This window comes from Giraffa tippelskirchi, chromosome 9 (genome assembly GCF_054371585.1).
Source record: "Giraffa tippelskirchi isolate mGirTip1 chromosome 9, T2T-mGirTip1v1.2.pri, whole genome shotgun sequence".
Classification (NCBI taxonomy): domain Eukaryota; kingdom Metazoa; phylum Chordata; class Mammalia; order Artiodactyla; family Giraffidae; genus Giraffa; species Giraffa tippelskirchi.
This window is the reverse complement of record NC_137283.1, coordinates 132,162,851-132,190,353: the sequence shown is the minus strand read 5'-3', so window position 1 is coordinate 132,190,353 and position 27,503 is coordinate 132,162,851. Positions and strand designations below refer to the sequence as shown.

Below are 27,503 nucleotides of genomic sequence, written 5' to 3'. Positions count from 1 at the left end.
GTTGGCCATCTAAACGCTTTAGATGTTTGCCTAGTCTGGAATTTACTGTATTGTGCAATATCACTACTATTTCCACATATCACAGAACACTATTATAATAACAGATTTCATCTATATTATGATCATCTTTCAATATCTTAAGAATTAATATATCACTAGCACTAGTATCTCTTATTACACAGAAAGTGTATATTATAATTTGAACTAAAACTTATTTTTTGCTTCATCAATATCTTATTTATATTACCCAAAGGTAATAATTCCCATAAATATTGATATCATCAAGTTTTCCAACTCTTCTATGTGCAAAGCATCTAATTTTTTGAAAATAAATGTATACTGATAACACTTTTTAAAATTCTGGATGATCAAGACAGTATTCATTGTCTTGACTTCTTATCAAATTAATTTATAAAAATATGTAAGAATCATCATTCACAAACTAATTACCAATTACATGAACACTCCAATATTAAGATGTCAAGAATTCTACATAACCCATGATAAGAAGTAAGTCAAAAATGTTATCACTAAGACCCCATGCAATCAGCTTCACTGGTTTCCTTTTATGTGTAATATGCCATACTCTTGCCTTCCTCTGGCCTTCTTGTATCCTATTGTCTTTGCTTGGAATGAGCTTCTACTCAACACTTTTAGTGGCTGCATCCTTGTTATCCATCAGCTTTCAGTTTAATAAGTATCTCTTCTTGGTGTGGTCATCCCCAGGGCACCTAGGTTAGGTTCCTCAAATTCCTATAGAAGAATATTGCCTTCATAGCACCATGCATTTTGGAATTACTGTTTATGTGTTGACATCTCTATGCATTGGCTTCCTCTCTAAAGGGTAAGCTCTAAGAGGACAAAAACCTGGTCTGTTTGTTCATTGCTTGATATCCAGCTTCTAGTCAGATGCCTCACTGATAGCAAATATAAATGAATGCTGTCAAATATATCTTATTGCCATTCTTATTGCCCACTTTTCTAGGAATATTCCCAGAAAAAGCTTTGTTCATACAATTGCTCCCTAATTTCCTTCTCAAAATAAATCCAGACCCCAAGATGATCCTGTTCCAACCTCATCTTCCTTGTGAAGACATCCTTGATGATTTTGACCCATACTCTCCTTTCTTAGATTTTCAAAAACAGCCATCATTACCACTATGCATGACTGCTATTGGGTAATTATTCTGTTAGGTATTTTGTCATATCTGTTGAATTTCAATCCTTGGAGGTGAGGACTATGTCTTATTTCCTTTTATTCCTCCGAGAGCCAGGCACAATGCCTGGCAAATTGTAGGGGGTCAAAGATGTTGGGTGATTGACTGATGTAATGATAATGAAACAAACTATCCCTTTGAAGTTCTAAAGCCTGTTGGAGGAAAAAAAAAAAATCCTTCCATATGCCTTCCTGATACCATTCAAACTGGCCATGTGCCTGGTGTCATGCTTGCCAGTGAATATGGATGGCTGGGCGCTTTTTTCTGGATGTTTTTCAGAGCTTCATAGGATGCCGCTGCTGAAGAGCTACTGCTGAGTGCTTAGGAGGAGAGCCAAGCCTGAGAGCCTGTGGTCGCAATGACACTACGTTCTAGTCACTGGTCTCCTGGTAATCCAAAACTACTGCAATTAGGTGACTGCACACCAAATACCATGCTAGTGAAGGTAGAGCTTGGAGGTGGGCAGAAATCTTTATGGCCAGCACAGTATTTATAAGGAAGAAGACAGGCTTCCCTCTTGGCTGTATTCCAGGAGAGGAGGGGATTTGAGATTCCTGGCACCAAAAGGCACTGACTTATGGCATCTAAGAGGTGGGTTCCACAGCCAGGCTCAGCTGTACCCCATGTTGATAGGCATGTTCAGAAGGACTGACAGTACTCTCTTGCATGTCGTTTACTCTTCCTGCCTTTAGAGATCCTTAGAGGGGGTACATGCTAAGTTGCTTTAGTCATATCTGACTCTGTGCAACTCTATGGACTGTAGCCCACCAGGCTCCTCTGTCCTTGGGGTTCTCTAGGCAAGAATACTGGAGTGGGTTGCCATGCCCTCCTTCAGGGGATCTTCCTGACCCAGGGATTGAACCCACATCTCTTATGTCTCCTGGATTGGCAGGCAGGTTCTTTACCACTAGTGCCACCTGGGAAGCCTCCCATTAGAGGGCATGATCCTTATTTTCACACTGGTGAGGACGAAGGTTATGAAGAGGTTAAGTGACTTATCTGAACTCACACATACGCAGGGAACTGGGGATGAGACATGCATTTTCTGTCTTATAGGCGTGCATTGGGTCAGTATCAAACGTTAACTTCTGTTTGGCTAACATCCAGGAGGACAGAGAAGACAGATGCAGCAGTTAAGTGTTCTGGGTGGGAGGAGGGACACGGCTCCAGCTTTCGCAGTACTTTCAGTGCATAAGCTTTGTGTGTGTTTAGTCACTCAGTTGTGTCCGACTCTGCAACCCCATAGACTAGCCCACCAGGCTCCTCTGCCCATGGGATTTTCTAGGCAAGAATACTGGAGTGGGTTGCAATTTCCTACTCCAGGGCATCTTCCCGACTCAGGAATCGAACCCGTGTCTCTTATGTCTCCTGCGCTGGCTGGCGTGTTCCTTACTACTAGTGCCACCTAGGAAGCTTTAGGCTTTAGTAAATTAACATATTTGAAAATCCATATCAGAACACCATGTAGATACACTTTTAAAAATCATGTTTCATTACCCAGTAATTAAGTTGAAGAGTCACCTTGTCAAAACCCACCCAGGAGAGACTCCGTAAAGGAAGCCAATGACAAATATATTACCATCTATGGGTAGTGGTGCTAGACTGTAAAAGTGAAATTCACAAAAATCAGTTTCATCCAGGACAGGCCATTGATAATGTGACAGATGAATGCTAACTACCACATGATAGGGGCTATCTGTCTGATTCCATTTGGGTCTTCTTGCATTTTATTAAATTATCATCCCCATCCCTTAGTCAGCTTCCTCCTTACTCACTATTATCTTGTTCCTGAGTATCTGACAAATGTCTTCTCATTTAACCTAATATGTACAATCTTCCTTTCATTCTCTACGTTAGACTTTCTTATTTTTACATTCTCTTACCTCTGTTCTACAATTTTTCCAGTGTTCCTTTGTAAATGATGCCTTATACACTACTTTGCAAGTATTTCTCTTTCCTTTGATTATCTTTTTACATTCAAGTTTATTCAACTAGGTATTTTTTCCTTTTATTTTTCTTCTATTTTCTTTGTGGTTGTTTCATGTGTTTTTTTAAGAGTATTTATATCCAGGCAGCACACATTACCATTAGACACACATTCATTTACTTCTGAACAATGTAGCTGTTACTTTCTTGCTTTAGCTCAAGCAGTTCTCACTGCGCCTCTTGAAACCTGCACATAATTTTCTTGGTTGGATATTACTAGCGCCTTTCATTTTCTGCCTTCTTTATGTTAAAACTAGAATCTAATGAAGCAAATCTAACTACTGAATAGACAACATTGCTTAGTTGCCATCCTCCTTTGCAGTTGCAGACTTACACAGTTTCCTGCTGAAATTAAATTTCAGATCTAATCATTCACATGATATTCTCAAGGGTCATCTTCAGATACTACTAGTTCTGTATATCCAAGGGTCAGTAAAGTGCTAGGACAAGCTACTAGGACAGACAGTGCCCAAGGACAGAGACAGTCAACTGACTCTGGGGAAAAATAAGTCAGTTCTACATGAAATTTCCCCTTAAATATTTCAGGTGTCAGTTTTGAAAGTTCCAAATAAGTATGATTTGTTATATGTTCTCTCTCTCTCTCTTTTAAATATAATAGTAGAAATAAAAAAACGTTGGCAACTTAAACCTTTTGGAGCTGGTGGGGTAGAGAGTTATTTGTTTAATGATCATGAAAATAAATTTATAATCACAAACTGAAGAAAAAGCACAGTGGTATAACACAATTATAAGAGGAATCCCATCACACCTGGAATATCACAGAAGGCTTACTGTAGACTTTGATGAGCTGAGGTTTAGTTCAAGGTTAAAGAAAACATAGCTTCCCTGGTGGCTTAGAGGTAAAGAATCTGCCTGCCAAAGCAGGAGAAGCAGGTTCGATCCCTGGGTTGGGCAGATCCCCTGGAGAAGGAAATTGCAACCCACTCCAAGTATTCTTGCCTGGGAAATCGCATGGACAGAGGAGCCTGGCAGGCTACAGTCCATGGGGTCTCAGAGTTGGACATGACTTAAACACTAAACAACAAAAGAAAACCCGTGCAGAAAAGCTCTCTGGTAGAATGAAATGTCTGAGAATTAAAATAAAGGCAGAGAGAGGAGAGAGTTAAGAAGGAATGTAGGGTCAAATGTGGCAATTGCTGTAGGAAGTTCAAGTAAAATAAAACTTCCACTGGATTTAGTGACCAGCTTGCCATTGATTATCTTGTCAAAACGGTTTTGGGAGCAAGCTGGGAATGGAATTCTAGACTACAGGAAGTGAGGACATAAAGCAGAGCTATCTCCAAGTCTTTCAAAAAACTTGGCTATGAAATGAAAGATGGAGGTCAGGACAGTAGCTATAGAGGTACATACAGAGTTATCATCAAAAAGCATCTCAATATTTCATACTGATCACAGTGTCTGACGTTATGAATATGTTACATATGATTCCCATATTCAAGCAACTTACATTCCAAGTGGGAAATAAAATGATAATAAATTAAAATACGTTGAAAAGATATATAATATTTTGCTTATATAATATTTGCACATTATATACAATAAGTGTTTAACATATTAATTCTGGGGAGGAACATTATTTTCTTTAGCAATGGCTTCCCTCGTAGCTCCGTGGGTAAAGAATCTGCCTGAAAAGCAGGAGACCTAGGTTCAATTCCTGGGTTAGAAAGATCCCCTGGAGAAGGAAATGGCAACCCACTCCAGTATTCTTGCCTGAAGAATCCCATGGACAGAGGAGCCAGGCAGGCTACAGTCCATGGGAGGTTGCAAGAGTCGGACATGACTTAAGTGACTAAACCCCCCACCCCTCATTAGAGAACTTATTGCATCCTGAAAAAGATAAGCACAAAATATATAAGCACCTGAGGGAGAGAGGGCAGCTCATACCAGCTATGCAGGATCAGACTTGCCAGATATTTTAACAATTAAAGTGCAATCATAAAGCGCCTGGTCAGCTAACAAAGCATAGAGAAGTATTGTCAAAAAGATTGGCTATACCAATGAAAGCACTTTCCATAGGACAGGGAGCTGTAAGCACCACATAACTCTAGGTTGACAACAGTTTTCAACCTTGACTGGCATCAGAATCATCTGGAAGGTCATGAAAGTCCCGATGTTCATACTATTGTTTAGTCACTAAGTCGTATTCAACTCTTTGAAATCACATGGACAGTAACTCACCAGGCTCCTCTGTCTATGGGATTTCCCAGGCAAGAGTACTAGAATGGGCTGCCCTTTCCTTCTCCAGGGGATCTTCCCAACCCAGGAATCGAACATGCATCTCCTGCATTGCAGGTGGATCCTTTTACTGCTGAGCCACCTTTATATTGTGCATCAGACTGATTACATCACATTTGGGGGTTAGACTTGGCACCAGGTAATTCCAAGATGCAGTTCTAGTTTAAGGCACTGCCTCCTCTAACACAGCCACAGATACTAGGAAGTCATGACCCCTGTACTTCTCACATGCTGACCTCAACTGCTGAATCATTCATGGCTGTGAGATAAAGGTATTGGTGGATTCAGCTGTTGGGAAGATCCCCTGGAGGAGGGCATGGCAACCCCCTCCAGTATTTTTGCCTGGAGAATCCCCATGGACAGAGGAGCCTGGTGGGCTACAGTCCATGGGGTCACAAAGAGTTGGACACAACTAAGCGGTTAAGCACAACACAGCATGCACATTGGACATTTGCATCATTTAGTCCTCTAGTTATGATTCCATGGGTATCAATACAACTTTTAATTATCGTGCAGCTTGACCACAGAAAAAGAAAGAATTGATCATTTTGACTTGAATATTGAAGGTCTCCATGATTTTCTGGTGGGGACAAGGTTAATTAATAAGTGAGGATTTCCTTTTATTTCTTCCCCATCCTAACTTCATCATGGAGATATTTACTTACAGAAGTCTTATTTCTAGGCTTTTCAAGTTACAAAATTTGAAAAATGGACAGATAAAAATGGTATTGAAGTGTGGAAATGGGGAAAACAGTACTTTCCAGTGGAGAAATCTGGCAAACATGACCTCAGCCAGGTGATCAAGATAAACACCAATAGTAGTAAGACATACTGATTACATGGGTTCTTAATATGACATGATAAAATGACACATTATCTCTGCGGTCTTTCCCATACAGACCTATATCTCTATTCTAATCATGAGAAAAACATAAGGCAAACCCCAACAGAGGGACATCATACAAAATACATGAACTTGTCAAAACTGTCAAAATTATCAACAAATCAGAAAAGTCTAAGAAAAGGTCACAGTCTAGAGGATACAGTCTAAGATGACATGATGATTAAATGTAATGTAGTATCCTGGATAGGATCCTGAAATATACAAAGACATTAGGTAAAAGTGAAGAAATCTGAATAAAGTAGAGTCTTTAGTTAATAATAATAATCAATCAATATTAGTTCACTGGTTGTGAAAGATACATCATACTAAGATGTTAACAGTAGAGGAAACTGGGTATGGAGTATATGGGAAATCTCTGTACTATCTTTGCAATAACTTTTCTGTAAATCTAAAACTATCTTAAAATAAAAAGTTCCTTTTAAAATAGTATAAGAATTAACTCAAATTAGATAATAGATCTAAATATAAAATGCAAATTATAAAACTCCAAGATAACACAGTATAAAATTTGGATAACTTTAGGTATGGTGATGACATTTTAGATAATACCAAAGCAATCAGTCAAATAAATAACTGATAACCTGGGCTTCATTAAAATTAAAAACTTTTCACTGTGATGGATATTGTCTAGAGAATGAGAAGGCAAGTCACAGACCTGTTGTCCAAAAGACTTGTCCAAAATACACAAAGAACACTTGACAATGATAACAAACCTTGATTAAAAAATTAGAAAAATTTTGTCTGTCATTTCAGTGAAATGTTAGTCGCTTAGTCATGGCCAACTCTTTGTGACTCCATGGACTGTAGCCCACCAGGCTGCCCTGTCCATGGAATTCTCCAGGCAGGAATACTGGAGTGGGTAGCTATTCCCTTCTCTAGGGGATCCTCCCAATCCAAGAATCGAACCTGGGTCTCCCACATTGCAAGCAGACTGTTTACCATCTGAATGACCAGGGAAGCCCAGATGGTAGAGTCTGCTGCTATAACAAAATACCTCACATTAGGTGGCTTGTAAATGACAGTTTTTTCTCACAGTTCTAGAGATCAAGAAGTACAAAATAACATCTCAGGCCAATTTGGTGTCTGGTGAGGGTCTGCTTCCTGGTTCATAGGTAGTGTCTTTTCACTTTGTGCTTACATGGTCAGGAAAGGGCAAAGGATCTCTTTGGGGCCCCTTTTATATTGGCACTAATTCCCTTCATGAGGGCTCTGCCTTAATGAACTAAGTACTTTCCAAAAGTCTCACTTCCTAATGTCATTACCTTGTGTGGGGGGGTTAGGATTTCAACATAGGAATTTTGGAGAAGATACATGCATTCAATCCACAGCAAGACCTGAATAGACATCACACCAAAGAAGCTATACAGACGGCAAGTAAGCATATAAAAGTGCTCAACATCGTCTGTCCTTAGGGAATTGTAAATTAATGTAAGACTGAGATACTACTATACACCTACTGTTGTTGTTGTTTAGTTGCGAAGTAGTATCTGACTCTTTGGCGGACTGTGGCTCGCCAGGCTTCCCTGTCTTTCACTGTTTCCCGGAATACGCTCTAACTCATGTCCATTGCATTGGTGATGCTATCCAACCATCCATCCTTGGTCAACCCCTTCTCTCCTGCCCTCAGACTTTCCCAGAATACACCTATTAGAATGGCCAAAATTCAAAACACTGACAACACCGAATGCTGGTGAGGATATAGAGCAATAGGAACTCTTACTCATCGCTGCTGGGAAAGGCAAACTGATACAGCCACTCTGGAAGACAGTTTGGTGATTTCTTAAAAAACTAAACATACTCTTACCATATGATAGAGCAACTGCATTCTTTGGTTTTTACACAAATAAATTGAAAACATATATTTGGGTGCTAATAGCAGCTTTACTCAAACATTGCCAAAGCTTAGAAGCAACCAAGGTGTCCTTCAGTAGGTGAACGGATAAATAAACTTGGTACACCCAGAAAATGGAACACTACTCACCACTAAAAAGAAATGAGCTATCAAGACACCAAAAGACAACAATGAAACTTCAATGTATATTACTAAGTGAAAGAAGCCAATTCGGAAAGGTTCAGTTCAGTTCATTTGCTCAGTCGTGATCGACTCTTTGCCACCCCATGAACTGCAGCACACCAGGCCTCTCTGTCCATCACCAACTCCTGGAGTCCACCCAAATCTATGTCCATCGAGTCGGTGAAGCCATCCAATCATCTCATCCTCTGTCATCCCCTTCTCCTCCTGCCCTCAATGTTTCCCAGCATCAGGGTCTTTTCCAATGAGTCAGCTCTTCGCATCAGGTGGCCAAACTCTTGGAGTTTCAGCTTCAACATCAGTCCTTCCAATGAACACCAGGACTGATCTCCTTTAGGATGGACTGGTTGGATCACCTTGCAGTCCAAGGGACTCTCAAGAGTTTCTCCAACACCACAGTTCAAAAGCGTCAATTCTTCAGTGCTCAGCTTTCTTTATAGTCCAACTCTCACATCCACACATGACCACTGGAAAAACCATAGCTTTGACTAGAAGGATTTTGTTGACAAAATAATGCTTCTGCTTTTTCATATGCTGTCTAGGTTGGTCATAACTTTCCTTCTAAGGAGTAAGCATCTTTTAATTTCATGGCTGCAATCACCATCTGCAGTGATTATGGAGCCCAGAAAAATAAATTCAGCCACTGTTTCCCCATCAATTTGCCATGAAATGATGGGACTGGATGCCATGATCTTTGTTTTCTGAATGTTGAGCTTTAAGCCAACTTTTTCACTCTCCTCTTTCACTTTCATCAAGAGGCACTTTAGTTCTTCTTCACTTTCTGCCATAAGGGTGGTCTCATCTGCATATCTGAGGTTATTGATATTTCTCTTGGTAATCTTGATTCCAGCCTGTGCTTCTTTCAGCCCAGCATTTCTCATGATGTACTCTGCATATAAGTTAAATAAGCAGGGTGACAATATACAGCCTGGATGTACTCCCTTTCCTATTTGGAACCAGTCTGTTGTTCCATGTCCAGTTCTAACAGTTGCTTCCTGACCTGCATAAAGGTTTCTCAAGAGGCAAGTCAGGTGGTATGATATTCCCAACTCTTTCAGAATTTACCAGTTTATTGTGATCCACACAGTCAAAGGTTTTTGGCATAGTCAATAAAGCAGAAATAGATATTTTTCTGGAACTCTCTTGCTTTTGCAATGACCAGCAGATGTTGGCAGTTTGATCTCTGGTTCCTCTGCCTTTTCTAAAACCAGCTTGAACATCTGGAAGTTCACAGTTCACATATTGTTGAAGCCTGGCTTGGAGAATTTTGAGCGTTACTTTACTAGAGTGTGAGATGAGTGCGATTGTGCGGTAGTTTGAGCATTCTTTGGCATTGCCTTTCTTTGCGACTGGAATGAAAACTGACCTTTTCCAGTCCTGTCGCCACTGCTGAGTTTTCTGAATTTGCTGACATTTTGAGTGCAGCACTTTCACAGCATCATCTTGTAGGATTTGAAATAGCTCAACTGGAATTCTATCACCTCCACTAGCTTTGTTCGTAGTGATGCTTCCTAAGGCCCACTTGACCTCACATTCCAGGATGTCTGGCTCTAGGTGAGTGATCACACCATCATGATTATCTGGATCGTGAATATCTTTTTTATACAGTTCTTCTGTGTATTCTTGCCACCTCTTCTTAATATCTTCTGCTTCTGTTAGGTCCATACCATTTCTGTCCTTCATTGTGCCCATCTTTGCATGAAATGTTCCCTTGGTATCTCTAATTTTCTTGAAGAGATCTCTAGTCTTTCCCATTCTATTGTTTTCCTCTATTTCTTTGCATTGATCGCTGAGGAAGGCTTTCTTATCTCTCCTTGCTATTCTTTGGAACTCTGCATTCACATGGGTATATCTTTCCTTTTCTCCTTTGCTTTTTGCTTCTCTTCTTTTCACAGCTATTTGTAAGGCCTCCTCAGATGGCCATTTTGCTTTTTTGCATTTCTTTTTCTTGGGGATGGTCTTGATTCCTGTCTCCTATACAATGTCACAAACCTCTGTCCATAGTTCATCAGGCACTCTGTCTATCAGATCTAGTCCCTTTAATCTATTTCTCACTTTCACTGTATAGTCATAAGGGATTTGATTCAGGTTATACCTGAATGGTCTAGTGGTTTTCTCCACTTTCAATTTCAGTCTGAACTTGGCAATAAAGAGTTCATGATCTGAGCCACAATCAGCTCCCAGTTTTGTTTTTGCTGACTTATAGAGCTTCTCCATCTTTGGCTGCAAAGAATATATCAATCTGATTTCACTGTTGACCATCTGGTGATGTCCATGTGTAGAATCTTTTCTTGTGTTGTTGGAAGAGGGTGTTTGTTATGACCAGTGCGTTCTCTTGGCAGAACTATTAGCCTTTGCTCTGCTTCATTCTGAACTCCAAGGCCAAATTTGCCTGTTACTCCAGGTATTTTTTGACTTCCTACTTTTGCATTCCAGTCCCCTACAATGAAAAGGACATCTTTTTTGGGTGTTAGTACTAGAAGGTCTTGTAGGTCTTCATAGAACCGTTCAGCTTCAGCTTTTTCAGTGTTACTGGTTGGGGCATAGACTTGGATTACCGTGATATTGAATGGTTTGCCTTGGAAATGAACAGAGATCATTCTGTCGTTTTTGAGATTGCATCCAAGTACTGCATTTCGGACTCTTCTGGCGACTATGATGGCTACTCCATTTCTTCTAAGGGATTCCTGCCCACAGTAGTAGACATAATGGTCATCTGAGTTAAATTCACCCATTCCAGTCCATCTTAATTCGCTGATTCTAGAATGTTAATGTTCACTCTTGCCATCTCCTTTTTGATCACTTCCAATTTGTCTTGATTCATGGACCTAACATTCCAGGTTCCTATGCAATATTGCTTTTTTCAGCATAAGACCTTGCTTCTATCACCAGTCACATCCACAACTGGGTGTTGTTTTTGCTTTGTCTCTGTCTCCTCATTCTTTCTGGAGTTATTTCTCCACTGATCTCCAGTAGCATATTGGGCACCTACCGACCTGGGGAGTTCATCTTTCAGTGTCCTATCTTTTTGCCTATTCATACTGTTCATGGAGTTCTCAAGGCAAGAATACTGAAGTGGTTTGCCATTCCCTTCTCCCGTGGACCATGTTCTGTCAGGCCTCTCCACCATGACCCGGTCGTCTTGGCTGGCCCCACTCGGCATGGCTTAGTTTCACTGAGTTAGACAAGGCTGTGGTCCATGTGATCACGTCGGCTAGTTGTCTGTGATTGAGCTTTCAGTCTGTCTGCCCTCTGATGCCCTCTCTCAGTGCCTACTGTCTTACTTGGGTTTCTCTTACCTTAGACGTGGGGTATCTCTTCATGGAAAAGTTACATACTGTATAATTCTAACTATATGATATACAGAGACAGTAAAAAGATCAGTGGTTGCCGGGGGTTAAGGAGGAGGGAGAGGTGAAAAGGCAGAGCAGGTAGGACTTTTAGAGCTGTAAAAGTACTCTAAATGATACTATAAAGGTGGAGCATGTCATTAAACATTTGTCAAAATCTATAGAGTGTACAACACCAAGAGTGAACCCTAAAGTAAGCTATAATTTTGAGTGACAATGATTTGTCAGTGTAGATTTATCTGTTGTAACAAACGTATCACTCAGTGGAGGGGGGGGGAGTTGATAATGGGGGAGGCTATTCCTGTCTTGGGCTAGGGGAGTATATGGGAAATCTCAGTATTTTCCAGTCTATTTGGGTTTACACTAATCAAAAATACTAAGTCCATTTTAAGAAATTTAGTATGGGAGAGCCTTCTGGGAAGATGAAAGGATGTAGGTTAAGAAATAACAAAGTAATGATAATCATAAAGGCTCAGATCATTTGGCTATAATCAGCTCAATGACAGCAACAACAGTGTCAGTTTTGCTTATATCTTTTTTCCCAGTGTCTGTCATTCTGTTATAGTATCTAGAACATGTTCAATCCTTAGGAAGGATTAATTAAATGAATCAATGAATGGAATGCCACTGTTCCATGGAATTCTTTCCTAATAACCCTTAACAAGATTAAATTAACCCATGTATATGTACTTCTCAGTTACATTCTTTTATTTCATGCTGTATTATATATTTACTTGCACTTGTCTCCACACACTTAAATGCTTATGTATACACACACACACGAGACTACAAGCTCCTTGAAGACAGACTGGGCCTCGTTTTTATCTGTCACCTGCCAACACTTAGCTTGGGCTTTGTATGTGGGGAACATTCGTTTGTACCTGTTGAACTGAGATTACTTTCGCATGATCCACTTAAAAGTTCTTATTTAGTGTATTCACAGAACAAACATAAAATTGCTAAATATTAAATTGATATGAGATAAATGGACTCACTAATCTAATATCTAACTACATTTGGCAAGAAATTCTATATTTGTACATTCCATATCACTGGGAGGAAATCCTGAAAGAGTGTTTAATAGGCTATTTGTAACCTGAGGGCCATTGTTCAGCATCATGTGCTGAGAATTCCATTTGATTTCCCTGTGGAAATTCTAATAGGCCAGCAGCAGGTTAGGTGGAAATGGTATTGCAACCGTGGGAATCCATAAACTAGGTCCTCCTGAGGTCCTTGAATTTGGTGAATTCAAGGCCATTCCTAAGTCATTTTGGTATTATGGCCTGAGGGATTCCTTCTTTAAAAAATGGACTAGATAATCTGCCAGAACCCTCTAGCTCCAATATTTTTTGTCATTTAAAGTTCTTTGAGAATCAAACTGGACCCCTAAATTCCAGGCCAGTTTTCCAGTTCATGCATTTTTCTGGCCACAAGATGGCGAACTTTATGCTGTTTTCTTCATTCTCTACAAGGGAAAAGAACCTTAACCCTCCTGTAGTTTTGAAAATTTAAAACTCCCAATATCTTAAAAAATCTGATAAACAGAACATGGATTTACATTCTGACTCTAAAAAGTGTCTTAAGTGCCTTGCATTTTCTTGATAAAGAAGATTTCCTCTTTTGCGGGGCAATGCGGATTTAGACTGTATTTCTATTAATACACAAATGCAATATCCCATGATAAAATCAAAGAGACTACGAGTATTTTTATTTGCTTATCTTTTTCCTTATATAGTCAGAGACAGGGGTTTGGGAATCCAGAATCTATGGAAGCTAGTGGATAGAGTTCTCAAAATATATTGTCATTCTTGTATTTCTAACTATTGGCCTTGATACTTCCCAAGTCTGTATCCCAATCTTTTCTTGTGGTACTGGGTTCCCAGATTTTATCTGAGGCAGAAGTAGCAAGTCAAAAATACATCGATTTCATGCACCAAATTTGGATTTAGGAAGAACAAGATTTGCATTTCAGAAATTTGAAGTAATTTTCCTTAATTATATATAATCTGTCTGCTTTAAGAAGAAGCGTGATTTTGCCAACTTACCCTGGTCAGAAGTTCATTCATTTCTGTCACAAGCGTGTTCAGATTGCCTTCTGCCAACTGAATGAGCCTCTCTGGAGCCCGCTGAGGTGAGAGCAAATGCTGAAAGAGATTTCATTCCATATGTCTTTGAGTAAATGGTCTTGCAGCGATCATAGGTTGAACATTTAACAGAACACATTTTTCCTTTATATACAAAGAACTTAGCCTTCTCACCTTCAAAGAAGAGAGGAACTATTTCAACTGGGAACTTACACACAAAACACCGTGCAGAATAATCTGGCAAATAACACAAATTGCTGCAGTTTATTAAGACATTACTACGTGCCAGGTCTTTTAGTTTTGCTTTGTTTCATTTAGTTCTTACAATAGCTCTATGAGATAAAAATGTTACTTCATTTTGTAGATAAAAAACTGGCTTGAAGAGACCTAAAAGCGTATACAAGATTGCATAGCCAGTAAGAAGCAGAGTCAAGATGAATTGTGTCTGAATCTTTAAGGCCCCTACATTAGTCACCAGAGATACAGTTTATAGGTTTATCACTTCTTTCTTTGAGGACAGGAGCCCTGACAGAGGGACCTGGCTGGGCGCTAACTAACTGCATGGTGTCAGTGTTGTAGGAGCTGGCCTGGTACTCACAGCCGGTACATTTTCCCCTCCTATTGAACATTAGCAATCTCACAACACTAACAGTAGATGGGATCACTCTGTGACAGTGATGAATGAAACAAAAGACGAGACCACTCCATAATCTTGTCTAAACGCAGATAAAATCATGGTCTCTGTGCAGGTCACAAAAATACTCTGAATCCCATTTTCTGTCTAATATGAGTGACCACTGCCTCCTTACTAACTGTAGCCTTAACTTCTCTTTTTCTTCCCTCCTTCTAGATAAGATTCATTAGAATACTTAATTACAGAATTATTTCCACTTCCTAAGAGCACCCAATCCAATACAAACCTCTGCTTCCTTGAAACTGCTCCCCAATTCCTTAGCATAAAGCCCAATACTCTAAGTGATTCTTAATGCCCTGTTACTGAGACACACCCAAACCCCACATGCTGTGCAGTGTCCTTTGTGGCATCAAGTTAATGAATCCAGCTTTGTTCTATCACATGTAGGTTCCAGGTCATCTGTGACCTGGAACCAGGGAGCACTGACACAGTTAAAGGAGCCGAACAACGGGCATATCTAACTTGCTTAATGATTTATAATATTAAAATGGGATTCCAGATATTAAACAATTGAAGAGGAACACAAACGGAATCGAGAAGAATTGGAATTTAAGGAAAATCAAATCATTCTGACCAACACCCAGCCATAAGGAAATAGGTAATTGAACCCTCTGGCTTGGTTGAGGTCCACAGATTGGAATGTCTTTCAGAGGGCCCTTCAGAAATTCATTCATTGTGTAAGTTATTACTTTAAATTTTTTTATGTCCCACTGAAGCATTTGCTTCTCTAGCTCAATTTTTTGTCTTTGTGTTCTTTCCATGTATAATAACTGGTCAGCATTTTCTTTGTTAGAACTCTTTGCATTCCTAAATGCTAGGCCTCTAACAAAAACTCAGATTCCTCTGCCTGGCTTTCAAGATTGTCCTTCATACCACCCAGCCCCACTGAAGCCTCCAGTCTGATCTTTCACTAGCAGACCTGACTTCTAATGTCTCCAAGACAGGACTTGCTCATTCACACCTCTGCCTCTGCGCACATGGCTCTCGTAGATTCAGTGGCAAGAGTATGTATGGATGGGCTGGGGGTCAAAGAGATCTCACCACTGGTGAACTGAGCCGTTTCCCTTCTGCGCTGTGTCAAGGTGGTGTCACTGTCTCAGGCCCGACAGTTACACTGACTCTTTTCAAATCTCAGCTCTGTACCTAGCAACCATGTGACCTTTTGTCGCACTTGAAACTTCCCTATGACTCAGTGTCCCTGCCTGACTATGTGAGAAAAAATGTAGATAATACAATACTCCTTTCCTACTTCCTGGATTTTTGGCAGTCTATGTGTGATAATTCATGTAAGACTTTAGTCAATTGCCTAGCACAGATATACTCATCAATACATGCTACCTATTCCTGCTATCATTATGATCAGTTTCTTCTTCTAGTAAATAGGGATAATAATACTTACTTTAAAAGCTGTGGTCTGAATTAAAGAATGTATTTCCTAGAAGAGTGTCTGCCAGTGCCTAATAAATAAATCTCAGGCTTTCTCCTCCAGTCTTACCAATAATTTTCTGCGTGTTGAAACTGTTTCTATCTTTCAAGTTCTAACACAAATTACACTTTCATTAATTCAAGTATTCATTAATTTCAAGTATTCCCTGCTTACTCTGGATCTTATCTATTTCTCCGATCTTGAACGTTACTGTACGTCAAATGCCTATAAAGCTCGTGGTAATTATATAGTTTTGCTAATTGTTTAATTATTTTTTAAACCATATAGACCCTAACCTTCCTAAAGATAGTGACAGCATGCATTAAGGGTTGTGAAACCCTCAGAGAACCAAGTACAATACCGGGCATTCCAGACTTTCTCAATAAATATTCGGTAATTGACTGATAGTATATAAGTTGTCACTTTTCATCTTTTTTTTTAAATCAGATGAAACAACCTCAATTTCCTTAACATTTCTGTCTTATCCCTTTAACTACTGAAAGCTGTAACAATGTTTTAGAATGGGGTTTCCCCCGCAACAAAAATAGTTCTTGTTGAAGTACTTTCCAATGTCTCCTCATTCTCCAGTACAAAATTTTCACCTTGTGTTTTCATTTTGATAGTAAACTTAAATGTTAATGCAAGCATTTCTGGAACCCAGGCTGGGAACCTGAGAGATTCACACAACCACCTGATCTCAGCGCCTACATTTGCATGCCTGTTTGATCACAGGGCATCTGCTGCTGCTGCTGCTAAGTCGCTTCAGTCGTGTCCGACTCTGTGCGACCCCATGGACGGCAGCCCACCAGGCTCCTTCGTCCCTGGGATTCTTCAGGCAAGAATATTGGAGTGGGTTGCCATTTCCTTCTCCAGTGCATGAAAGGGAAAAGTGAAAGTGAAGTCGCTCAGTCGTGTCTGACTCTTCGCGACCTCATGGCTGCAGCCTACCAGGCTCCTCCGTCCATGAGGTTTCCCAGGCAAGAGTACTGGAGTGGGTTGCCATTTCCTTCTCCATCACAGGGCAGACTTAGCATATAAATCATGCAAACTTGTCAAAGGATGCCAAATGTCATTTCAGGTCCTCTCATAAGGAGTTCTCTAGTTCAAATTGTGGAAAGGTAGAATTGAGTTACCTACCACATGTCACATGCTGATGAAAGAACCTGTGTGGAAGTAGTCGGTATCATACTCTTGTTGTAAGTAGCAATTTGCATTCAGCAAAAATCATGTTACTTTATATTAATGTTTTTAATTTGAATTTTATTGGTTTTTAAGACTTTTGTAAGAATTAATTTGTTTTGACTTTATAGAGCTATTAAGTATAAGGAGTTCATATCTGATTTTATGTTTGCACATATTTCACGAACATAATAAAATTGATTTAGGCCAAACACTGGGGGTACATGAGCCTCTTTTCCCTTAAGAGCAAGCAGTAAATTGTAGTTCTCAAGTCTGAAAAACAGTGGTTTAGAAAGCTTCTGAATTTCCCTAACAGCCTTAATTTGGGACAATGGAAAGCGCATTTACCAATTAGGGCAATTCCCCCTGGGGAAGCTTCTGTCATCTTTTATCCAACTTTTGCTGTTACTGCTCCAACCTACCTTGAGTTCCTGAGTCATATTTTCAAGACCATACAGAATTTTATATGGAGCGGGCAGCGGGCCAGTGAGGTTGATGCTCGTGGCCATCTGCTCCAGGCGAGCCAAGTCACCGAGAAGAAGGCCGGTGCATTCATCTCCACAAACTGTGAAAGGGAAATGGAAAAGAACATTGACTTCTGCTAAGCATCCCGGGCAGATGTGCAAAGATTTTAGCTATGAAATATTTTATGGGCTAAGCATCCTTCTGAGAAAGATGATGTTTCTCATCTCAGATAATTAACACTTCTGAATGGATGACAGTACAAAAAAGATGAAAAGAACAACAAAAGAGCAGACATGCCTGTTGCCTAGAACCTGAGATATGGATGATGATATAAACTGAGGAACCAGAGAAGAGGAGACAATGGATTTTGAGAGGAAATGAGTGCATTGCCTAAGTATTAAAGGAGACGTAAGACGTGGAATACAGCATTTATAAATACCCCAGAAATGCCACCTGAGCAGTGTATAGAAAATCCACAACTGGGAATAAAATATGCTTTGGAATCTAAAAATGTATACATTGGTCCCTTAGATAGAGCTGTGGAGTGTCTGTAGCAATTGGGTCTCCACATGCTTTATGTATTAAATATGCAAAAACTGTATGACTCTTCAGCTTACCTTAGTAGTTTTTTTACAAGTCAAAAGAACTCTTCTCTTTATAATTTGTGTTTTTATTTTTCCCCTCCTGATGAAATTTATTTATTTACTTACTTATTCACTTACTTACTTATGTATTTGCCAACTCTTCCTCTTTAGTCACTTGGTGCATTATCACTCACGATTAGATGCAGTCCCACAGACTTCTACTTTGATGATTAACCTAACCCTGTCTTGTGGATAAATAACTGCCAAAAGTCAGGAAAACTTTGTTCTTGAAGTAGCAAAGAGTGCTAGTGTTCTACCTATATATATTTTCAATGATTAGAAAGAGGGACTATTCAAAGTTGGCAGTGGTAGAAGGGGTCTGGATGGTAGTAGAAAAAAAAGGTTTCTTCACCACTATCACACTAATCTTATAAATAGTACAATTTCTAAAATTAAAATATGTTGATTCTTTTGGACACTTTATAAAATATACCTATTTAGTTTGGATTTTTAGTTCAAAAATTTTTTTTCACTCTTTGCCCATCAGAGAAATGAGGTGTAGCTTCTCCATGCCAAGAAGCATGTGCTCCATATTTATTATGATAGGAATCCATGTATTGAGAGAGTCAATTCTCAGGTAGGTTGATAAGAAGTCCAGGGTCCCTGAAGAGAAAGGAGTCTGGGGATCTTGAGGAGGAGAAAATGACAAATGTTTTTTCTTTAAGCCCAGAGCTGATGATTATACAACAAAACAACTCATCTTGCTCAAGGATATGTTTTTCCTTAAACTTTGTACCAGTGATTCTATAACAACAATGTATCCTGCTTGACAACATGTTTTTCCTTCTTGAGAACCTTCTGACTAACGCTGTCATCTTAAAATGTAAATTGTGGGAATGGGTCTGGGAATATCTTTCTATTGTTAGTTCTAATCCTGTTATTTTAAAATGTATATTGTTGGAGTGGGTCTGGTAAGACCCTTACGACCCTGAGACATTCTTTTGATGTACTGTAATAACCAACTAAAAAAGTATATAGCTCTCTTGCTAAGACTAGCGAGTGGGGCATTCTCCATATCCCTTCTGATGTCTATGTCAGAAGCTTGCTCTGTCCCTTTTTATACTTTAATAAAACTCTGCTACACAAAATTTCTTGAGTGATCAAGCCTGGTCCCTGGTCATGAAGTTACATCTTCTTTGGAGATCACGAATATGACACTGTTCACCATAAGCAATGAGCATATAGATATAATTTCTAGCTTACATTCTTCATATGGAGGTATCAAAACTATACACATGTTAAAAGAGAGGAAAATACATACCATGAAAAATACTGAGATCTGGAGCAGCTTTGCCTCATGCCCCAAACTGGCAAAGATTCAATTAGTTCTCTAAACTAAACTCCCTTGAGCTGCCCAATGGAGAGAAAACCATTAACTGATGCTTGTAAACAAAGAAGTAGGACAGAGAGTGATTTTTTGATAGGATGGCAGTTAGACATGAGTTACAATATCCCTTCACAGGGACTAAACTGCCCTAGTAGGGCTATAATGTATCAGCTCCTTGCAGGTGACACGGGTAGGTAAGTGTGGATCTCCACCTGCAGGGGTGCTCTAAGCTCCTGGTGCTTTGCAAGCTGAGTGAACAAAGAGGCTTTGGAACCAAGAAGTGAGGTCTGACAAACCAGAGCTGGGTCTCTTTTTCTTCTGTCCAAAATGAGAGAGGATTTGTTTTAAATGGAAACTAAGTAAAAGGAAGAGAAGGCTGTGGCCTCAAACCCTCAGCTCAAAGTTAAGTGCTTGAGAAGTTTCAACAGACCTGTAAACATGAAACAATCATGGAACACACAACCTGGAACATAATTAGGTACCAAATTGACGTTGTCTAAACACCAAGACCCAGTTTAGTCCTCAAACTTGAATGGGTTTCAGAGTCATCTGAAGGGCTTTCTTAAATCACAGAAGGCTGGGCCATACCCCTAGCATTTCTGATTTGAGAGGTGATTGAATGGTCTGGTTTCTGATTCTCTGACTGAGCATGTGCTTTTCTAACAAGCTCCCAGGTGAATATTAATTCTTTGGTCCTGGGCACCACACTTTGGATAGCTACTATATCAGCAGCAATCACATCACCTGGGAGTTTATTAGGATCTTGGGCCCCATCCTAGATCCAGTGAATCAGAATCTGCATTTCGGAAAGATTCCCATGTGATCTCTGCATGTTAATGTTTGAGATGCACTGCTGTGGGTCAGCGGCTCTCCATCTTGCTGCATATTCAAATCATGGCCATTTACAAAAATACAGATGTCTAGTGTTTCCCCTAGCCACCTCCAGAGACTCTGATTTGATGGGTTTGTGATAAGGCCCAGGCATCAGTACATTTAAAAGATTACCAGATGATTCTATCATATAGCAGAGTTTAGAACCACTGGGACAGATGATAAACTTTACAGATTCTCTATCCTAAAGGGAGATAGGGTTTGGAAGAAAGAGGTCATTTTACTAGCTGTCTCCTCTGCTGAGAACACTTCTTTCTTCATCTTCACCTATGTGCCTCCTGGAGAATCAGGGCCAGGGCTCAAGTGTTACTTCCTTGGAGGAGTCGGCCCTGATGACTCTGAAATTACTGTCCTCACACATCACTATTGTAGTCCCTTTGTCTTGTTATCTTAACACTCATGCATATATAAGCTATCTTTTCATTTTAGGCATTTATATATTGTTTCTCTATCACCAGAGAAGGGACCTTAATCAGCTTTGGTCACAGTGCCTAAGAAATGTCTTGCACATAGCAAGCAATCAACAAATATTTGTTTATTACTATATTTATGAAAGGAGAGCAAAAAGTATTTTGGAAAAGATCACAGAGTTATCACCATTTTAAAAGTTCCATTCAACCTCTAGCGAACATGTATTTTGGGCAGATGTTCTCAGGATAGAAGCAAGCAGTGTGCTCTTTTTCACTTTCAAGATCTTGAAAGATACTTGATAATATGACATCTCACTATGCTTTTTAGGGTTGGGTGTTCTTCAGAATACATTGCTAGTTCTTTCTCTAACTTATTTAGAATTTATAACCTACCCATTTCTAAGAGGAATTGAGTCAGCTCATTGATAATGGTATGGCTTGAGGCTCCTCACTGATGGTTCCAGAGACTTCCAGGGAAGTTTTCTCAGTAATTTCAGCTTCTACTTCATACAAGCATAAATCAGAGGCTGGAATGCAGAACTAGATCTGATTTACTGTAAAACACTGCAGAGTAAATTGGTGAGCTAGAATGCCAAAGAGGCATGATGAATACGGATTTTGCTCTCATTTATTCTACCCCCTGTCCATCTGTTTTGGTTCCTCATCTTCAGCTGTTGAAATGAAAATGTATTTAATTGCTCTTTCAAGGACTCATAATTCCATTTTATGTCTCTGTGTCCAAAGGTCTATTATTATACTATGTCTTATGGTCTCTGTATTTGCTTTTGGGGGAACAAAGTACAAGCACATTTCCATAAGTGAAGGCTAAGTTTTATAGTATGCTCCAAGTAATATACTAACACATATCCAAATGGGTCAGAAAGACTTATGAATATGACAGCCACGGTGTTTTTTCAAAGCTTCTGTACAAGTCTAGTTCACGCAGTTATAAGATCAACACATGAGGAAATGTGCCCTTTACATAATGGTTTGCTAATTTTATCCTGACACAAAATATTTAACTTACACCACAAGCTACTTTCATTTGTCCTCAAAAAGTCTGAAATGTCTGGCAACAAACACTGGAAATGGGATGCAAATTAAAGCCACATTTAATTTAGTGTGATAGGGAAGATCTGAAGTGTGTATGGAGACAAGGGATATTCACATTACATAATCATTGTTCCTTGATAAGGGTGCAGTAACTACTCATAACACCTATCATATAATCAAGATCCCCAAGGAACCTCTCCAAACCATTCTCCTATTCAGCAACAGAGAAAAGGTTATAAAATGAGATTCTGCCTGAAATGCATGGGAGCAAAAAGCAAATATTTTAAGACTATGATTATATTTTACATGACTAAATGTTTCTGAGGCTTTGCCTATGAAAGTGTCAGGATAAATTTGTGTCTAATATTAACAAATGCAGTACTAAATTCAGATTGTTATAGCTGGGCACATGTAAGGGGCAAATCATGCAGCTGAAATTACAGATCGTTCTGTTAGCAATTAGTACAAAATATTGCATTTCTACTAGAGTCCTCCACGCATAATAAGCACCAGCTTACTGTCACAAAAAATTCACCCACCACATCCAAACCAAATAATCTGAAGCTGAAATGAGAGCACTGCATATTTTTAAAAAGGCCAAACCTATTAACCAATTTTAGGTAAAGATACACAAATTGCCCACTCTATGCAAATAGGGATAAAATGAGTAAATACACATTTCTAACAAAAGAAAAGATTTGTGTGTTAATGGGTGTTTTAATTTAATTCTTCTACATTAAGGCCATTGATTGTTTCTTGTATATGGGTTAAAAAATTTTTTTAATTTATTTATTTGGCTGTGCTGGGTCTTAGTTGCAGCACGTGGGATCTTTCAGTTGCAGCATGTAGCTTTGTGCATGTGGGGGCTCGTTCCCTGACCAGGGACTGAACTCAGGCCCCCTAACTTGGGAGCAAAGAGTCTTAGACACTGGACCACCAGGAAAGTTTCTGGATTTTATGTTTCTCTCTTTCCTCTTCAAGAAGAAAGTTTTAGATTAGCATTTATTTGAGACTTATTAAATGAATTCAGTTATTCTATATTATTTACAGATAAATATCTTCTAAAAGAAAAATGTGGCTTCAGATCCATTAAAAAGGCCTTTTCTTTTGCCTGTTAGTTCTTTGCGTAGAGGGAAAGATTTTCTGTAGATTTTGGATGAGGCCGATAATTTATTCATGTGACAAGTTGTGATGTATATAAATATTAAATAAAATTATGTACATAAATATATATTTAAAATAAGTTCAATATGGTTCTTGGGCTTCCCTGATAGTTCAGTTGGCAAAGAATCCACCTGCAATGCAGGAGACCTGGGTTCGATCCCTGAGTTGGGAAGATCCCCTGGAGAAGGGAACAGCTACCCACTCCAGTATTCTGGCCTGGAGAATTCCACGGTCTGTATAGTCCATGGGGTCGCAAAGAGTCAGACATGACTGAGCGACTTTCACTTTCAGTATGGTCCAAGTATGGTGCAGCTCTTCAAAAAACAAAGGGAAGCTTTGAAACTACTACAAGTAATAATGGGACAATAGCTTTTATCTACACAGACATATTGGCAGACAATATGTTGTGTCTTGACTTCATTATCTCATCCAGTGTTCACAGAAATTCTATGAAGTGAGGACTCTTAATGCCCTAATTTTAAAGATGAGAAAAATAGTTCCAGTCACAGTGTTTACAAATCCATAAATAATGTATTTGAAGGACTTAAAGAGAAGATAAAATATAAGGTGATTATAAAAGGGGTTTTCTGTGACTTGAAGAGCCTAGAATTAATTATTTAAAACCCCAGAATTTAGCATATCTCATCAGAAATGGAGGAGCTGCATAAAACATCATGCTTTTGAAAAAAATGGTCAAATGATAATCATGATGATAAGAATAGCTAGAATTTACTGAACATCTATTATGCTTAAACTTGTCACCTAATGCACAAGGATTTTATGGATAGTGAAATGAGGCTTAGAAAAGTTAACAAATCGAATGTCACACAACTTTCATGTGGCCAGTCAGAATTCAAAGCTTCTATAAGCACTTCATAATAGCATGCTTCCTTGCATTAGGAGATGGTCTGTTTCAGAGACCATAAAATAGGAGAAGATGACTAGACTCTCCTTTATGAGACTTCTAACTTTAAGGTAATGTGATCAATTTTTCTTCAAGTTTAATAAATTTCCTGGATCTTGCAGAGTGAAAATTGTAATCAAATAGCATTTACTCACAAAGCATGACTGAAAATTAAATAGTGATCCACCTCTTCTATATGACAGTTCAACGGAACAACTCCTTAATCTATTAATGAAATGGCTTTCTCAATGTGATACACAAACCACTGAGACTTGACAGCCAGTAAGAAAATCATCTGGAATCAGTGATAGTTGCTGTTCTACATTTTTAGACTGAACGTAGGTCAAGGACACTGGCAACAAGAGACTCAAAACATGTTTCTCAAACAAAATGGGTGTGAAAAAGGTGAAAGGAGGGTGAACAGAAATTACTTTTATAGCTACTCTGATGCCTGGATTTGAATAACATGCCCTGGTTTAGAATTACAGAAAACTACAGTAGACATGTATGTGTGTGATCAGTCATGTTCCACTCTTTGCAACCCCATGGACTGTAATCCACCAGGCTCCTCGGTCCATGGAATTTCCCAGACAAGAATAATAGAGTGGGTGGCCATTTCCTACTCTAGGGGACCTTCCCAACCCAGGGATCAAACCCATGTCTCTTGTGTTTCCTGCATTGGCAGGCAGATTCTTTGCCACTGTGCCATACTGGCCTTTGAATAGGAGCTAGGACTTGGGGATTAAATAGAGATAGAGGGAGGATGGCATTTAAAAGGCTAGGATGGAGGGGGACCACAAGTCTAACAAAAAAAACCTCATTCATTAAATAGCAAATGAAGGTCAACTGATGGTTTTTCATCATCTTTCATTATAGAAACAAAAAACACCTCATTCATTAAATAGCAAATGAAGGTCAACTGATGGTTTTTCATCATCTTTCATTACAGAAAGTCACATGTTCTTTACAGTGATCAACCACTTCCACTATTTTGTTCCTGCTCTCATATATATGTCAGGGAACATATATACTAACTGGCACTAGTAATCATCTTTGATTATAAGAGTACTGCAGTGTTCTAGTGATAATATATAAAGGCCTCTGCATTATTGTGATAGATTCTTGCTAACAACTGGCTATTAAAAGTAATAGTCTAAATACAGTATGGTACTGGCACAAGGACAGAAATACAGATCAATGGAACAAAATAGAAAGCCCAGAGATAAATCCACGCACCTACGGACACCTTATCTTTGACAAAGGAGGCAAGAATATACAATGGAGAAGAGACAATGTCTTTAACAAGTGGTGCTGGGAAAACTGGTCAACCACTTGTAAAACAATGAAACCAGAACACTTTCTAACACCATACACAAAAATAAACTCAAAATGGATTAAAGATCTAAATGTAAGACCAGAAACTATAAAACTCCTAGAGGAAAGCATAGGCAATAAACAGTCTCTGACATAAACCACAGCAGGATCCTCTATGACCCACCTCCCAGAATATTGGAAATAAAAACAAAAATAAACAAATAGGACATAATTAAAATTAAAAGCTTTTGCACAACAAAGGAAACTATAAGCAAGGTGAAGAGACAGCTTTCAGAATGTGAGAAAAGAATAGCAAATGAAGCAACGGGCAAAGAATTAACCTCAAAAATATACAAGCAACTCCTGCAGCTCAATTTCAGAAAAATAAACGACCCAATCAAAAAGTGGGCCAAAGAACTAAACAGACATTTCTCCAAAGAAGACATACAGATGGCTAACAAACACATGAAAAGATGCTCAACATCACTCATTATCAGAGAAATGCAAATCAAAACCACAATGAGGTACCATTTCACGCCCATCAGAATGGCTGCTATCCAAAAGTCTACAAGCAATAAATGCTGGAGAGGGTGTGGAGAAAAGGGCACCCTCTTACACTGTTGGTGGGAATGCAAACTAGTATAGCCACTATGGAGAACAGTGTGGAGATTCCTCAAAAAACTGGAAATAGAACTGCCATATGACCCAGCAATCCCACTGCTGGGCATACACACTGAGGATACCAGAATTGAAAGAGACACGTGTACCCCAATGTTCATCACAGCACTGTTTATAATAGCTAGGACATGGAAGCAGCCTAGATGCCCATCAGCAGATGAATGGATAAGGAAGCTGTGGTACATATACACAATGGAATATTGAAGTGAAGTGAAGTTGCACAGTCGTGTCCGACTCTTTGCGACCCCATGGACTGTAGCCCACCAGGCTCCTCGGTCCATGGAATTCTCCAGGCAAGAATAGTGGAGTGGGTTGCCATTTCCTTCTCCAGGGGATCTTCCCAACCCAGGGATCGAACCCGGGTCTCCTGCATTGTAGGCAGATGCTTTACCATCTGAGCTACCAGGGAAGCCCCAATGGAATATTACTCAGCCATTAAAAAGAATACATTTGAATCAGTTCTAATGAGGTGGATGAAACTGGAGCCTATTATACCGAGTGAAGTAAGCCAGAAAGAAAAACACCAATACAGTATACTAACACATATATATGGAATTTAGTAAATCGGTAAAGATAACCCTGTATGTGAGACAGCAAAAGAGACACAGATATATACGACAGTATTATAGACTCTCTGGGAGAGGACGAGGGCGAGGGCGGGATGATATGGGAGAATGGCACTGAAGCATGTAAATTATCATATGTGAAACGAATCGCCAGCCCAGGTTCGATGCATGATACAGGGTGTTCGGGGCTGGTGCACCAGGATGACCCGGAGGGATGGGATGGGGAGGGAGGTGGGAGAGGGGTTCTGAAGGGGAACACATGTACACCCACGGTGGATTCATGTCAATGTATGGCAAAACAAATACAATATTGTAAAGTTAAAAAATAAATAAATAAACTAATTAAAAAAAAAGAAAACTTCAAAAAAAAAAAATAAAAGTAATAGTCTAAATAAAATAACTGACACAAAGACCTATTGTATACCACAGGGAATTATACTCAACAATAACCTGTAAGGGAAAAGAATAAACAAGATTCATATTTTATATGTATTTTATACATATATATAAACTGAATCATGGGCTTCCACGGTGGTTCAGTAGTAAAGAATCTTCCTGCAAAGCAGGAGATGCAGGTTCAATCCCTGGGTTGGGAAGATCCTCTGGAGAAGGAAATGGCAACCCACTCTAGTATTCTTGTCTGGGAAATCCTATGGACAGAGAGGCTTGGTGGACTACAGTCCATGGTGTCTCAAAAGAGCTGGACATGACTTAGTGTCTAAACAACAACAATAAACTGAAGCACTGTGCTGTACACCTGAAACTAACTTGACATTGCAAATCAACAACACTTCAATAAAATAAATAAATTAAAGACAATAATCTATATAAAGACATCACTTTGCCAACAAAGGTCTGTCTAGTCAAAGCTATGGTTTTTCCAGTAGCCATGTATGGATGTGAGAGCTGGACCATAAAGAAGACTGAGTGCCAAAGAATTGATGCTTTCAAACTGTGGT

At 39.3% G+C, this 27,503-nt stretch overlaps 1 protein-coding gene, 1 long non-coding RNA gene and 1 other non-coding gene across 3 annotated transcripts in view; 1 reads left to right on the top strand and 2 right to left on the bottom strand.

Annotated features, from left to right (window-relative positions):
* LAMA2 (laminin subunit alpha 2) overlaps positions 1 to 27,503 on the bottom strand; it is a 653,829-nt gene that overhangs the window by 142,825 nt on the left and 483,501 nt on the right. Inside the window, exons 35-36 of the mRNA XM_081529101.1 lie at positions 17,551 to 17,693; positions 13,791 to 13,889 (exon numbers count right to left, since the gene is read on the bottom strand). Of these exons, the coding sequence (XP_081385227.1) occupies positions 13,791 to 13,889; positions 17,551 to 17,693 (242 nt within the window). The remainder of the gene's footprint in view (positions 1 to 13,790; positions 13,890 to 17,550; positions 17,694 to 27,503) is intronic.
* LOC145521105 (uncharacterized) overlaps positions 14,939 to 27,503 on the top strand; it is a 71,589-nt gene continuing 59,024 nt past the window's right edge. The window contains exons 1-2 of the long non-coding RNA XR_014065110.1: positions 14,939 to 16,784; positions 17,028 to 17,145. This is a non-coding gene — a long non-coding RNA (uncharacterized LOC145521105). The remainder of the gene's footprint in view (positions 16,785 to 17,027; positions 17,146 to 27,503) is intronic.
* On the bottom strand, positions 26,316 to 26,387 carry TRNAC-ACA (transfer RNA cysteine (anticodon ACA)). Its single transcript has one exon. It is a non-coding gene; the product is annotated as a tRNA-Cys (tRNA).